The 16,476-nt window shown below is 42.5% G+C and overlaps 1 protein-coding gene across 2 annotated transcripts in view; it reads left to right on the forward strand.

Annotated features, from left to right (window-relative positions):
• Nucleotides 1-3,885: 3,885 nt before the first annotated feature.
• arhgef3 (Rho guanine nucleotide exchange factor (GEF) 3) overlaps nucleotides 3,886-16,476 on the forward strand; it is a 267,167-nt gene continuing 254,576 nt past the window's right edge. The window contains exon 1 of one of the 2 annotated variants that reach the window (XM_063068059.1): nucleotides 3,886-4,513. In XM_063068059.1, the coding sequence (XP_062924129.1) occupies nucleotides 4,479-4,513 (35 nt within the window). In that variant the 5' untranslated portion in view covers nucleotides 3,886-4,478. The remainder of the gene's footprint in view (nucleotides 4,514-16,476) is intronic. The other variant, XM_063068058.1, reaches the window with a different exon arrangement.

Here is a 16,476-nt window from a genome sequence, read left to right on the forward strand (position 1 = left end):
TTTTGTACTGAAATCTTAAAAATAAAAAAGTAAACAAAACACAAGATCATGTTTCCTAATAATCATTCTTTCATTGGCCATTTTTGTAATCTGTTAGTTTCTGAATGCAGAATAACTGACTCAGCTGTTACTTCAATATGAATTTTATATTGTAAATGACAGATTTTCAGTATTCGTTAAATCTCATTGTGTTGTATACTGCCAGAACTGGCATAAGTTTCATACCAAAGTGCTAGAATAGTTTTGACGTTAGCCCTACAAGATTATAAGTAACTTTGTTTCTAGACCATTCCTAAATGTTCATTTAACATGCTTGTAGCTTGTATTTTAGTTTCCTTGCATTTATTTGTGGAGGGGAAAATGTAATTGGTAAATGTAATTGACTGCCTGGCCTGGTGATATCTAGCGAACCAGTCAAGGTTTCTGTGTGTGTTTTAAAGGTACTTTACTTAGAGTCACATTCTGGTATTATGGGCACATTTGATCAAATTTACTGCGTGGACTGGGTGAGGTCAGTTTCTTTTTATCTAGGGCATTAGTTTAAGGTTAGGAATGCAATAAAACATAATTTCTTCCTGTTTACTGCAACTTCAGTTGTAGATCACAAATAACATTGGCAATGGATGTAGACAATGTCCGATAATCGCAGCTCTATGCCTTTGGAGGTGACTAACTGACAAGTAGGAGAAGGAGAGTCTGTGAGGGTAAGAATGGGATGATTTTGGCAGATGAAAGCTTGGCTGAGAAACTGGTGTAGGGGGCAGGGTTTCAGATTTCTGGATCATTGGGATCTCTTCTGGGGAAGGTATGACTCGTGCAAAAGAGATATTAGACTGCTGGAAAATTATGCCAGAGGGGTAGTAATGGGGGACAAGGAGTGTCAGAAGTTCAAGAATGTCGGGGGACAGAATTGAGTTATTACTAAGGGGAAGGTTTGAAGGTAGATAAGTCACCTGGACCAGATAGTGTACACCCACAGTGTTGGCATGGTTCCAGAGGACTGTAAAATTGCAAATGTCACTCCACTCTTCAAAAAGGGAGGGAGGCAGAAGAAAATAAATTTAAGGTAGTTAGTTTGGACTTGGTGGTTGGGAAAATGTTAAGGAGTTGATTGCTAAGGCGTACTTGGAGGCACGTGATAAAATAGGCCAAAGTCAGCAGGATTTCCTTAAGGGAAGATCTTGCCGACATATCTGTTAGAATTCTTTGAGAAAATAACAATAAGGATAGACAAAGGAGTATTGGTGGATGTTGTGTACTTGGATTTTCAGAAGGCCTTTGACAGTTGCAGTAAAATTGACACATTTCACTATTCGATTCAACAGTATGTTTCAGCTCTAGCAGTGGAGTGTATGAATACAATCCAGATCGCCTTAATAGATATTTCACAAAGAAAATTTATTGTGCCTTTACCCTTCATTTAATCAAGAGTGGATGACAAATCACAGTTACTAATCTGTACCAACAAGGACAATGAAAGCTACATGGATTACATCTATTCAAATTGAATTCAAATATTCGAATTGTAGAAAAGCAGCCTGGCTAAAGAGCAACAATAGATTAGAACATAGCTCATTTAAAAATAAATGTTGATAATAAAAGCAAGAATGGAGCCAATTTGACAGTTTATACCAATTGGAACTACTTGCATTGCGGTAGCACATCCTGGGGCATTCCGGCGTTTGGAGTTCAATCCTGGTGCAGCCTGTAAGGATTATATATTTCTCCCTGTGAACTGTGTGGGTTGCCTCTGAGAGCTGCAGTTTCTTCCCACAGTCCAACAACATGCCAGTTAGCAGATTAATTGGTTGTTGCAAATTGTTCTGTGATGAGGCTACTTTTAAATGGGCGGTGCAGCCCATTTTGCTGGAAGGGCCTGTTCTGGACCGTATTTCTAAATAAATAAACTTGCTAGCTCATTTAAAATGTCATCTGGTGTTGAGAAGAACCACAAAGGGAAGCAGAGAAAATGTATGAACAAAAATAAAAATCCACCTACTGCGAAAAATTGTTTTTTTTTGTGAAATTAACATGTTTCAAAACACTTTCAGCCACATGAATGGTTCCTCTTTCCTGGCTAGTTGTGTCAGGAAGTTCCTAATTACAGGTAGCCGTACGACTCATTGATTGGTTTCCTAACTAGCAGCCAAGTGTGAGACTATTAAAAAAATGGAACCTTTCCTCATTTGTGAATCATAGCTAAAAAAGAAATTAACCTATGATTTTCACAGGTATCATCTGTACATCTCCTTTACTGAATTTCCAGCCAAATGCAAAGATATTGCTTTCTGGCCAATATTTTACTTTCCACCATCTCCCAAGTGAAACACTTGAAACAGCAAAAAGGTCTGGAGATAATTGTCGGCATCAAATCTAGGATTCCTACCTGGCTGCCCTGCTCTATATATTAAAAAAAATATGTCAGTGGAGAACTGGATGGACTTTATAGTAGTGTCAGCAAAAAATACAGAAATTTAAATCATTCTCAAAAATTCCACAAATGGAAAATTATATAATACACTTTTGAATGGTCCTGGGGTAAACAAGAATTTTCTCTCTCAACCCCAGAATAAATGAATTATTCCTCAGTCAAGCCCACGAATAAAAATTGCAAGTACACCAATCTCAAGCTCACCAGAGTCTTCAAGGAACTAGTCGTTCTTGCCCAGATGGGATCATGAACCAGGGCTAAGAAGGTACATTTTTTTTACAGCTTCCTCTAAGGTCAGAGAGGAACAGAATGAAGCCTTGGCCCTCTGCTCTAGAATTCTTAGTTCCCTATCAACAAACAGACTCTCATCCTCCTGGCCTTATCTCTTAGTGCAAGGGGTTGATTCTTCTGGTTTCAGATGATTTTTACAGCTGGGCTGCTACTTCCTGTCAACTACCCAGAGCTATGGTCAGGAAACTGGCAGGGAGAACACAGTCTCTGCCCTGCTCTTCAGATTCACCAGGTCTGTTTGCTGATAAAACTGATCAGGCAAACCCTTTGACTTTCCTATCCTGGGATAAAAGCTGTTTAAACAGTTTTGGATGCATTGGTCCTATTGACTGGAGCATGTGATATTTGTTCCTTTGCATAAAGAGTTCTTTTAATTCAATTTATTAATAAAATGTACTAAATTTAAATGTCAGAATTCTTCACATTACAAACTAACATACTTCACTAACACGCAAACTGGGAACCAAATAACTGTGAAGCAGCCAAGTTATACAGAATATATCTGTTTATGTGTCCAGCGGCAGTTCCTCAAAATTAACATCTCTGCTTCCGCAAGTGCTTTAACCACTGTGGACATTTTCAGCTCTTACAACTCGAGTATCTTACTGCTGGTTATAATAGCATCGCAAACAAACAAAAAATGCCCAGAGAGTGTCCTGTAGCTGTGTAATCCACAATGAGGTAATTGAAAAATGTATCACACACCCAATGTACTGGAACAGCAAGACAGAACAAGACAAGTCCAAAACTCTGGGGATTCTGTAGAAAGCAGTGCATGAGTGAGTAACTTTACTGGCAGGGTAGGCGAACTAGTGTCAGCATCCTGTCTCAGGCCAACACCCACCACACTGAGGCCCTAATTACACTCCATTTATTGGCTCTGTTATGAATCAATATGGTTTACATTCCACATTACTGATAATCTGCTCCGAGCTTCATTGTCTCCTCTGCATTCAGTGCTACGATGCTGTTCGGTCTAAAAGCGTGAACCTATGCTTTCAGATGCTTGTCACTTTAATTCTCCATCCCAGTCCCACTTTACAGTGCTTTATTAAGTTTGCAAGATCACCAATTTTAACCCATCCCCAGATTCAGAAATTCCTGTTTCAAGGCTCGATTGAGGACTGTCTGTATTTGATATTACCTAGTACGGATTATTGCAGATAATCCCGCAGTACAGGGTCTTCCAGGCAGTCCTGGGTGATTGAAAAGGTAATTAGTATGAGTAGCGGTAATGATATTAAAGTGACAACGCCAGTCTCAACCAGGAAGAAGGCGATTGGCTAATTGCCCTGCAAATCAAACCATACCGCACTGAAGGTGACAGATAATTTTATGCAAGTAATTTGCATAATATTCAACTCCCCTCCACTCAGTGCATCTTTCTGGATAAATTACTTTATTGCCCGACGTGGGGGTTTCACTTCTATCACGGGTACCGTTTTCCCGGTCTTGCTGGTTTTGCGGGGAACTTGCTTGTGTTTGCTGCACAGTTCCGGACCGTGGTGGGATCAGGTTGTGTTGGGAATATGAATGAAGATCGGCGGGGGGCGGGGAGACGGGGCGTCGGACCAATACCGAGGCGCGGGCTCGCCGCAGCCTCGGGAAAGGGGAAAGTTGGCGAAAACACGGCGCCGCGGTCTCGTCGGAAGTTTGCGCGTGCTAGCGGCCGGAGTGCGGCGAAAGCAGAGTCGGTGTCGCTGAAGCCCCCGGGGATTATCGGAGTTGCCGACGGACCCGCTCTACGACCCACCACATGCAAACTGTAAACTCGAAGCATGCCATTGCCAGGTAGTTCTCTCGATCTTCGTGTCATGTATTAGACGGCAGCTCAGTGACTCTACCTGTCAGGGCGGAGTGCGGCCATCCCGCAGTGAGGCTGTGGGATTTCGGGTGATGACGGGAGGGCTGCTCCAACCCAGTGATCAGCTGCACTCCGCCTGTATCATAAGACCCGCCCGGACCGGGGAATGGCATCATGCGGACACTGGCTGGGGTTTAACTAATAGTCACTGGTAGTTGAAATTTAGTCGTTTGGCCGATTCCATCAGGAACAGATTTATGTTCCATGTAACTGCATCGTTTTAAACTGGAAAATTCAATATCGGAAATAGTTTACTCGAGTTTGTTTCTACAGACCCGAGAGTGTTGCTTTTCGTTTATATTTCATGTACTTTGTGCCGTACCGAAACACATGGTTACCCCGCCTCTCTCCGTTAAAGGGACCGCGTCTTGTGTTAAGCATCAAGGACGCCCGCGGTTTGGCGTGACGACTCTGGCTTGCTTTCACACCTGACTAGAGTCGAAATGCAAAGGTCACAGAAAGGGCAGAATTGGTGACGCTTTAACTGGGAGACGCCAAAAGCAATGTTTGTCAAAGATATCTGGAGGGCAAGAGGAAGTGAATACTGCTTATTGAGGAAGACCAATATATTAAAGTTAACAAATTTCACTTCACATGCCGGTGATAATAAGCCTGATTCTGATCCTTCTAAAATTAACTTGTATTAATCATAACGAGATAAAAGGGCGTCTAAAAATCTAACTCGCACTCGCTATGACACTTTGCCTAAGGTCACAATACTGTGATGGGACGGCTACTACAAACGGAGAACGAAGCTTTAGCTAGTATGGCTTCCTTTCTATTATGCATTCTGTCAAGAGTAAAAATTGATTTGCTTCCACATGGCTGTGGGTTGTGAAGTTTTTGATACGACCTGTACAGGATCTTCATTCACTGTCCGGGGTGGGGGAGAGGCGGGTCTGACGGGACGGTCACACGGTGGATTTGACTTGGCTCCTGTTTTGACTTGGCCTTTGCTGGAAGAGACTCCGTTCAGTACCGCCTTGGCTGTACCTTCCCTATTCTCAGTGGTCATGGGCTGGGGATTCCCACGAATTGGTTGGGAAGGTTAATTTTTTTTCCCAATGTAGCTGTGAAACTGCTCTTGAAATATTTTCCCCAGTCCTCCCAGAAAGTTTATTTTTTTGCTGTGATGTAGTTCCGAGTAAAATGCTAGGCTTGGAGCCTGGTACTAGGCACACGAATGATGTAGGTCCACTCATTGCAGATTATAATGAAATCTCGGTGTTGGCCTGTTGCTGGAAATCCAAGCAACACGTACAAAATGCGGGAGCAACTCTGCAGACCCGGCAGCATCTATGGAAAAGAGTAAATTTAAGATAAGTAGTGCGAAAATAGAAATTTAAAAATAAAAGTAGTGAGGTAGTGTAAATGAGTCCAATGTCCATTCAGAAATTGGACGTCAATGGGGAAGAAGCTGTTCCTAACTCGCTGAGTGTGTACCTCCTTCCTGATGGTAAAAATGGGAAGAGGGCATGTCCTGGGTGGTGGGGGTCCTTAATAATGGATCTTACTGAGGCATCGCTCCTTGAGGATGTCTTGGATACGAATGAGGCCGGTACCCGTGATGATTTTACAACTCTGCAGCTTACTTGGATCCTGTGCTGTAGCCTGCACAGAAGCCTGAAGCCACACACTCAGCGCTTCAGGAACAGCTTCTTTCCATCTGCCATCCGAATTTTAAATGGACATTGAACCATGAACACAACCTCACTACATTTTTTTTGCACTACTGTACTTATTTTAACTTAACTATTTAATAGACTGACCTGGCTGGTGGCGTAGTGGCATCAGTGCCGGACTTCGGGACGGAAGGTCCCGAGTTCGAATTCAGCCGGCTCCCCTGCACGCTTTGCATCAGGTACAAGCTGGTGATCTCTTTGGAAACCACTGCTGTAACTTGCCTCGTATGCGGTTCCCCACTACTTCAGAGAGGCGTGGAGGAAAATCGTCCACTATCCGGAGAAACTCTGGATGCGACATACCTTTCCTTTTCATTTAATAGATGTACTTCCTGTAATTTGGACTTTTCCCTCTATTTATTTATCATGTAGTTCTTTGTACTGCTGCCACAAAGATAACAACTTCCACAGACATAGGCTTGTGATACTAAATTTGATTTTGATACTGATTCTGTGGACAGTACTGTGACTAAAGGTCACATTCCCAGAAGTGATGACAGCGCATTTGCAGTGGCAACACAGTGGTGACCAGATGCTGCAGATAGTGGAGTAAGTGTTTTCACTGGTATAGATTCAATAATATTATAGTCAACGTCATAAAAATAGATATTGTCAAGTTAGAAGGAATATGGGTTGGTAGCTCTTTGGGCTCAGAATGGTGTGAGTTTGAAGGATGTAAAATATTTAAGTAGCACCATTTTAAAGAAGAACTGGAGCCTACTTCATAGTGAGTAATTATAACCATATTACATAAACATGGTGCTGCTCCCTACAACATTGACTGTTCTTCATGTGGCTGTAACATGCTTTGTGATGGCCTGTAACCACAAATGACACTATGTAAAGACCAGTTTCTTCTCCTTCATCTGCTCATGGTGCAAAATTGTACTTCTCAGAAAAGATGATTATTAGAACAAATTGCAAGTTTCTACTAAGAATCTTCCATTTAAAAATCCAAGGCACTTCTAAAATGAACCTGTGTTTAGTCAATTGATCTTACTAAATGGACAAATGTAGTATTGAATGTAAAATTTAATTGTTTATTAGATTGCTAGTGCCAGGTTGAAAGAATACTTTAAAAAATTGGTTTGAATGTAAAGGAAATTGAAGAGTAATGTCAATCACCAATTGCAAAATGCTGCAAACGTTGGAACCCCAATCTAAAATTAGGACATACTGCAAACAATTAAGGCAGGTACCACATGTATAGAGAGGCTTAATCTTTCTGAATATTGATCTTTAGTCAGAACAAATCACCGGACCATATTGCCTTATTTTTTCCAAAATTGTGAATGGATTGAAATTAATAATTTCTACCTGGTATTGGATTGTAACTTTTTTATATATTCTGATCAGAATCGGGTTTAATATCACCAGCATATGTCATGAAATTTGTTAACTTTGCAGCAGCAGTACAATCCAATACATGCTAATATAAGGAAAAAGCTGTGAATTACAGTAAATATATATAAAATAGTTAAGTTAAATAAGTAGTGCAAAAACAGAAATTTAAAAAAAGCCATGAGGTAGTATTGAAGGATGGCTAAGTGGTTAAGGCATTGGTCTAGTGATCTGAAGATCACTAGTTCGAGCCTCAGCTGAGGCAGTGTATTGTGTCCTTGAGCAAGGTACTTAACCACACATTGCTCTGTGACGACACCGGTGCCAAGCTGTATCGGCCCGAGTGCCCTTCCCTTGGACAACGTCGGTGGCGTGGAGAGGGGAGACGCAGCATGGGCAACTGCCAATCTTCCATACAACCTTGCTCAGGCCTGCTCCCTGGAAACCTTCCAAGACGCAAATCCATGGTCTCATGAGACTAACGAATGCCTATAAATGTCCATTCAGAAATCGGATGGCAGAGGGGAAGAAGCTGTTTCTGAATTGTTGAATGTGTTCCTTTAGCTTTTGTACCTCCTTCCTGATGGTAACAATGAGAAGAGGGCATGTCCTGGGTGGTGGGGTCCTTAATAGTGGAACTTTTTGAGGTGCCACTCCTTGAAGATGTCTTGGATACTAGAGAGTTGGGTACCCATGATAGAGCTGACTAATTTTACAACTCTGCCACTTACTTCGACCCTGTGCAGTAGCCACTGCCATTCCCCTCCTCCAATCAGATGGTGATGCAGTCAGTCAGAATGCTCTCCATGGAACATCTATAGAAATTTGTGAGTGTTTAGGTAGCATACCAAATCTCCTTAAACTCCAAATGAAATATGGCAGCAGTCTTGCCTTCTTTATAAGTGCTTCGTTATGTTGGGACCAGGTTAGGTCCACGGAGATATTAACGCTCAGAAACTTGAAATTGCTCTTCCTCTCTACTTCTGACCCCTCTATGAGGACTGGTGTGTGTTCCCTCGTCTTACCCTTTCTGAAATCCACAGTCAGGTCTTTGGTTTTACTGGCATTGAGTACAAGGTTGTTGCTGTGACACAACTCAACTAGCTGGTATATCTCGTTCCTGTACACCCTCTTGTCACCATCTGAGATTCTGCCAATATTGGTTGTATCATCAGCAAATCTATAGATGGCATTTGGGCTGTGCCTAGTCGCACAGTCATGGGTGTAGAGAGAGTAGAGCAGTGGGCTAAGCCCACATCCTGAGGTGCACCAGTGTTGGTTGTCAGCGAGGTGGAGATGTTATTTCCAATCCACACGGATTGTGGTCTTTCAGTTAGGAAGTCAAAGATCGAGGTGCAGAGATCCAGGTTCTGTAGCTTTTCGATCAGGACTGTAGGAATGATTGTGTTAAACACTGAGCTGTAGTCAATAAACAGCATCCTGACATTGTATTGTCCAGGTGATCCAGGGGAGACAATGTGATTGTGTCCTCTGTAGACCTATTGTGGCAATAGGCCAGTTGTAGTGGGCCCAGTTGTTTGCTCAGGCAGGAGCTGATTCTAGCCATGACCAACCTCTCAAAGCACTTCATCACTGTAGACGAACATGCTACTGGATGATAGTTGATAAGGCAGCTCACACTGTTCTTCTTGGGCACTGGTATCATTGTTGCCCTTTTGAAATAGGTGGGAACTTCCAACGGTAGCAAAGTTTCAGTGACTCATTGGCAGCATGGTAGCATAGTGGTTAGCACGACGCTTTACAGTACCAGCGACACAGGTTCAATTCCCGCCACTGCCCATAAGGAGTTTGTACATTCTCCCCATGACCGCATGGGTTTCCTCCCACAATCCAAAGACGTGCTAGCTGGGAGGTTAATTGGTCATTGTAAATTGTCCCGTGAATAGGCTAGAGTTAAATTGGAGGATTGCTGGGCGGCACAGCTCAAAGTGCAAGACGGGCCTATTCCGTGCTGTATCTCAATAAATAAATAAAAGAGATGTACTGGTTATTATGTCTGGTTTGAGGCAAAGCTGATATGTTGATCTTGGCAAAATTCAATGGTATAATAAATTCTGGCCAAGAACTTGCAAGAATACAATAGCTAGGCATAAAATTTAATTTCCTTGTGTTGGCAGGGAAATCCTTGCAGAAGCTGCCAACTTTATATTTTGGGAATATTTTTGAAGGTTTCATCAGTTTTGATTACTGGAATATATCTGTACTGGGACTGTTGAAACTATATTATTTTAATTGCAATGAACAGCCAAGGACTTGTTTGGGTTGCGTGACGCAGTAGGTGGTGTCATTGACCCGAGAAAATCTGCAAATGCTGGAGATCCAAAGCAACATACGCAAAATGCTGGAGGAACTCAGCAGGCCAGGCAGCATCTATGGAAAAGAGTAAACAGTCAATGTTTCAGGCCGAGACTCTTGTTCAGGATGGGAAGGAAGGGGAGAAGTCGAGTCTGTCATTGCCTCAGTTTCAACCACCTGTGCTTGACTCTGACCTCTGGTGCTGTCTCTACGTGTAGTCTTCTCTGTTTCTGCATTTTCGGGAAAAAAACATATTGAATACTAAATTAAGGGGCAACTTCCTATAGTTAATTATATAGATGAGTGGCAAGAGACTCCGTAAATAATTAATTGACCATGGAAAAAGAAGTGGCTTGATGGGATTTCTATGAGAACTAGCTTTGGCTTGGTAAGCCAAATGGCATGCTACATTGTACGAAGGTGTGAGGAAAATTGCCTTGTGCTTAATCTGTAAAATGTCATCGTCTAATAGATGAATAATTTGCTTTTATCTCGGTTGCGTGAAAGAAAATACTTTCTCGGTATTCAGCACTCAGATTTCCTCCTTGATAAGCTGGAAAAATAGTTCTGCTCTGTAGTCAAGGAAGGAGAGAGAGTTCTAGGTGAAGTGAAAGGATTATAGGGACTGAGCAGCATGAAGAACTGCTTTAGATAATAATTTGTAGCCGTGTGTTCAGTAGAGGACAGACTCCAATGGTAAGGAACTACAGAAATGGATGTTGTAAATGGGAATTTTATCAGCAGGAAGAATATAGAAGAATAGTTGAAGGATGGAATGGAACCTTGGAAGCATGTCTGCTTTTGCAGATCATCATTATAAACCAATTTCCACCTGCTCTGCTCAGAAATATCTGATAATGCTCCGGCGATTTGTTCCGAGGACCTTTTCCATTAAGATTGTCACATCAGAATTAGGTTTATTATCACTGTCATACTTCATGAAATTTGTTGTTTTGCGGCAGCAATACATTTAAAAGCTGATACGTTACAATAAGAACATTTTTAAAAAGTGCAAACAAGTGAGGCAGTGATCATGGTTCTGTGGTCCATTGAGAAATCTGGCGGAGGGCAAAAAGCTGTTCCTAAAATGTTGAGTGTGTGTTTGAGTCTGGCTTCTTCCTCTGTTCTGGAAGAGCAAATTTCTGCTCCCCCAGCCCCCAGGGGCTCTCCTATTTCCACTTGCATCCTTCTGACTTGATCTCTTGTTTATATATTTACTGGGATGTAGTGTGAAACAGGCCCTTCCAGCCCTTTGAGCCGCGCCACCCAGCAACCCCCAGATTTCACCCTGGGACAATTTACAATAACCAATTAACCTACCAGCTGGTACCCAGAGGAAACCCACGTGGTCACGGGGAGAGCGTACAAACTCCTTACAGGCAGCACCAGGAATTGACTCCAGGTCGCCTGTATTGTGCTAACCACTACGCTACCGTGCCACTCCTGTCCAGTAGATCCACCTGGGCTTCTTCAGATCTAGACTGCTGACCAGCTGCTTTCCCTCCGAACTCTTCCATATTAACTGATAACTTGTTTCTCCTCGTATACAGCCCTCCTTTACCTCAAGTCTATTGATGTTGCCCAGCTTTAAAATAAAACCTTGAGTTGCCAATGAATGCTCAATCTGCAATCTTTCTTTGAACGTGTTGTGGCCTCCCAAGTTCATGGCCCGTCTTACCCAGAGCTTCATATTTCAATTCCTCTAATCGGGTCTCCCCCGCCTGCTAGATCCTGATTAAAGTTAAAGTTGGCCTCTCCCTCCAGGTCTGCCTTAACCTCTCTGCAGCCCGTAATGGTATTGCCCAAGCACTTCTCACCATCTTTCACCTGGGTGGACTTGGCATACCTGGCTCCAGACATATCTATGCATCTCTAATCAGAAGCGCCTGTGGATTATGCCTCCCACCTCTGCAGTTATATTTTGGGGAGGAATGGGTGGGGGGAGAAGCTGGAATTCCTTGTAGTCAAATTCTATACTTGAAATGAAAAGTGTAATTTTACATAAGGAACAATGCCTTATAAGTACCTGCACTGTTACATTTTGTCTCCTTTGTTGAGAAGCCAGTTGTGGTCAATCCTTACTACACTGGCATTTAGCGCAGCAGTCTCTGTGTGCCCTTGGCCAATTTTGATCTTGGTCTAGGCAATGTTCAGGGCTTCCTTCATCATGCCAATAGCTGCCTTTCAGTTTTCACTATTGTCAGCCATCTCAGTCCCGGATGGAAACTCGGGGTACCGTCGCACACAGATATAGGAGCATTCTTCACTGCTGTTTCCGTAACAGTATTTGTTTGAACATAGAACATAGAATAGTACAGCACAGTACACGCCCTTCAGCCCACAATGCTGTGCCCACCCTTAAACCCTGCCTCCCATATAACCCCCCACATTAAATTCCTCCATACACCTGTCTAGTAGTCTCTTAAATTTCACTAGTGTATCTGCCTCCATCGCTGACTCAGGCAGTGCATTCCACGCACCAACCACTCTCTGAGTAAAAAACCTTCCGCTAATATCCCCCTTGAACTTCCCACCCCTTACCTTAAAGCCATGTCCTCTTGTATTGAGCAGTGGTGCCCTGGGAAAGAGGCACTGGCTGTCCGCTCTGTCTATTCCTCTTAATATCTTATATACCTCTATCATGTGTCCTCTCATCCTCCTTCTCTCCAAAGAGTAAAGTCCTAGCTCCCTTAATCTCTGATCATAATTCATACTCTCTAAACCAGGCAGCATCCTGGTAAATCTCCTCTGTACCCTTTCCAATGCTTCCACATCCTTCCTATAGTGAGGTGACCAGAACTGGACACAGTACTCCAAGTGTGGCCTAACCAGAGTTTTGACCAGTCAGGGTTGTTAGCCCTGAGCTGAACCCCCAAATCTGAAGGACCAGTGGACCACGCTTTGTCTGGCCTCTACCCTTTGACCTGTTTGGCATGGGTGACCTTACCAAGAGCCAAAGCAGAAAGCCCTGACTCCAGCCAGCATAGTTCTCTGGGTCATTGAGGCACACAAGCCTCCAGACCATGACGAGGTTGTACGTCAACGGCTTGCATTTTCTTTTTACACTCACAGGACAAGTTACTCAATCAGAAATCAGAAACGTTTAAGTTTGAGTTTAAGTTTTATTTGTTATTCAACCATACACATATATACAGCAAAGGAAACTGTTCTTCTGGGGCCAAGGTGCAAAACAGAGTACATTCGGACACACACAGCACATTTGGTTGTGATAGCACAAGTAGTCACAAACAATATTGGCATAAGTCCCTGGATGGCATGTCCTGAGGATTGAATGTGCACGTGACATTGTCTTGGAGCACATTTCTGTAAGAACAAGCGCGGAGCAGTTCCTCATCTCGCACTGGGTCAGCCCCAGACGAAGGCAGTCCAGTCTGTCTTCCAGGGAGTGAACGCTGGAGAATAGCACTGACAGGGGAGTCGGTCCCCAACCTAGTATGGATTCCAGCATGCCCACTGTGCCTCTGTTCTTCCCCCACACCACCTCTGGCACCTTCTCCTCTGGGTGGCTATAACAGGCGACGCTGCAGCGTGAGGGCGCTGGTCTATGCAGCTTTCCCTCCGTCGGACTTCCCAATGAAACAGACCTGCGGTGTTTTGTGTTGCTGATCTCATACAGGGTCTTGCAATCACAAGAAAAAACATTGAAGACAAACAATTGCCACGTTTGTTGGACCTGGAGAGGCCACTGCAATGGAGTGCGCCGCCGTCTTGTCGCGATTATTATCTGATGATTGATCCCAAAATTGCCTCATTCTCATTCAATTTGTATGAGCTGCCTGACACTAGCCTACTTGTGTGTGCTTAAGGTTTGAACCAGTTTTGTTTGGTCTTGTTCCCGAGCTTGTAAAGGATGTGGAGAGGGATTTATTGTCTTTGTGCTTGGTTTCAGCTGCATGTCTCTGTACAAGAGTACTTGTAGTTGAGTTAATTTCCTATGCTGTGTTTGTCTACTCTTTCCTGGGAGAAGACGTGTGCACAGCAGTCATGCATTGGAGTTTATGATGTTAATTATTATGACACACTCTAAGTCAGATGTTCAGTGCTCAGAGGGAAAATAATAAGTTACAGATTTTGTCTGAACTTATGAAGTTTGCTTTTTCTTATTTAGGCTATGATTACTGACAGTCTCAGAAAACGAACTCTTGCAATATAATCTTGGCATTAAGGCTTCTGGTGAAACATGTATAAACACTCAAAACTACTTTTTTTAAAAAAGTTGTGATGAAATAAATTTATTGCTTCCAAATGTGGAAATAAATGGAAATTTTGTGTTAAAAGCTTCTTGAATATATTCAATTTCGACTACAACCTTGTGCTTGAAGATTTATATTAGTATTTTGGTCAAAATGGAATGGATAATTCTAGCACAGATAACAGTGGAATACTAACAGGTAGAATTTAATGTTTATATCTTGATTTTTTTAAAAAATGCAGTCTGGTTTTAGAGATGAAAGATTTGGTTCTGATTCCATTCTCCATAAATTAGATAAATTCTGTTTAATATACCTGTATCAAAACAAAAAATGTAGCAGTTTTTTTTCCTTTTGAGGATCTGAGTAAATGTTGTCAAATGCAACCAATGAAGTTCCCTCACTGTTTCAAACAGTTTATGTACAGTGGAGCGCAGTTTATAGTTGTTTTGCTTGTCCGTGGGTGGAAAGTGTATGATTAATCCCAGAGTTGAGAAGGGCGAAGCTAACAGACATGGGAACAAGTGGGGTGGTAAAAATAACACAACACTGGGAGAACTCAGTGGATCAATTAGCATCCGTGGAAGCAAAACACATTAAGTTGACATTTCGGCTTGAGAGCCTGCATCTGACCGAGAGGGAACAAGAAATATTGCTGATACATAGCAGTACAAATAGTGGGGGTGGGGGAAAGGTTGGAAAAGGAGCAGTGTGGGAAAGTAGATGGCAGATGCAGGGTGGAACCAGATGGAAAAATGGAACCAGGTGCGGGAGGTACGAACACAAGGAGAAGAAAACTTGCTGGAGATGAGTGTGAGATGGGGAAGAGCAGCAAAGGTGTAAATATTTGCACCAATCAGTTGTAAGCTATCTCAGCAGAATATGAAAAGTCCTTCATTGAATCTCTGCTTTCTACAGATCAAAGGGTAGCTATGGGTACTTGCATGGCCCTTAGCTGTAAATGTCATTCATTGGCCACATGGGACAATCCTTGATCTAATCCTATTGCTCCCTCTGTTGCATTGACAAATGCATCAATGCTACCTCCTGCACTAGCGTAGAACTCGCCAGTTTGCTGCCAACTTTCAGCTGGCTCTGAAATGAACTTGAACCATCTTTGTCACGTTTCCTTTTCTGGATCTTTCTGCGTCTCCATTCCAGGAGATGGACTTGCCCCTGGCATTCCCTATAAACCCGCAGCTTCCTCGACTATACCTCCTCCCATTCTGTCTCCTGTAATGATGTCATTGTGAGTGAGCATCACCTAATGACAATGCTATTCCCTTAGGTTAGTCCCTAAGGTGACTGCTTTTTCTCAATCTGCTATTTCATCAGAGCTGGTTGGGTGGAAGATAATTTTCTCTGTTTCCTGTAAAACAGGAATAGGATACAGCAGAAAATCTCAGCAAATATAACTGTATTAAAGTAATACCATGGATGCTGAAAGTCTGAAATAAATCAGTAAATAATGAAAATGCTAAACTAGCCAGGCAGCATCTAAGGAAAGAGGAGCATAGTTGACCTCATTGAAACAGGGAGAGTTTACAAGTCTAACACTATTTAAGAATTAAAGGCATCACACTCAACGATTCAGGAATGGCTTCTTCCCCTCTGCCATACATTTATACACACACACTTATTGTAATTCACAGTTTATTTTTCTCTATTATTATATATTATATTGTATTGTGGCTGCAAGGACAACAAATTTCACGAATCATTAAGCCTGATTCTGATCCTGAACCAGGAGAAATCGCAGGAAAAGATAAAAGCTATTTTCTGTGATGGGTGGAGGGGGAGAACTGGAGTAATTAAAGATAAAAGGACTGCTTTCAAGAGATCTGCAACTCTCAAGATAGAGCGAGGCTAATTATTGGCATTGGGGTGATTGGAGATCTCACAGGTGTGCGATGTGAACGCTTCAGTCTTATTCCCCTCTCGGCAGATTTCATGGCTTTGCCTGCAAGATTTAGTACACAACCTGCATGTTTCAATGTACTAATGAATTGTTTATCCTAACGTGTGCCTGGGAAGAAGTTGCTGCTTGGATAAGCTAGGGGTGGGCATCAGCTCCCGTCAGAATGGAATCCATAAACTGGGAGGAGACAGATTTCAGAGAAAATGATTAAGGAGAGAAAACTAATGGAAGAGACTTTGAATTTAACGATCGGCTTGCTTAATGAGTTAAATTGCATTTGTAAATTCTCAGTGGAATGACATCACATCTGTGATTCAGCCTAATTGTGTTTACCACATTGGCATGTTAAAAAGGTGCAGCTGTTGTTAGAAAGAAGGAGGATTTCTGAAATAGCAATGAGAAGGTACTCTTTGAGAAAGTTT

Source organism: Mobula hypostoma, chromosome 15, assembly GCF_963921235.1.
Source record: "Mobula hypostoma chromosome 15, sMobHyp1.1, whole genome shotgun sequence".
NCBI classification, from domain to species: domain Eukaryota; kingdom Metazoa; phylum Chordata; class Chondrichthyes; order Myliobatiformes; family Myliobatidae; genus Mobula; species Mobula hypostoma.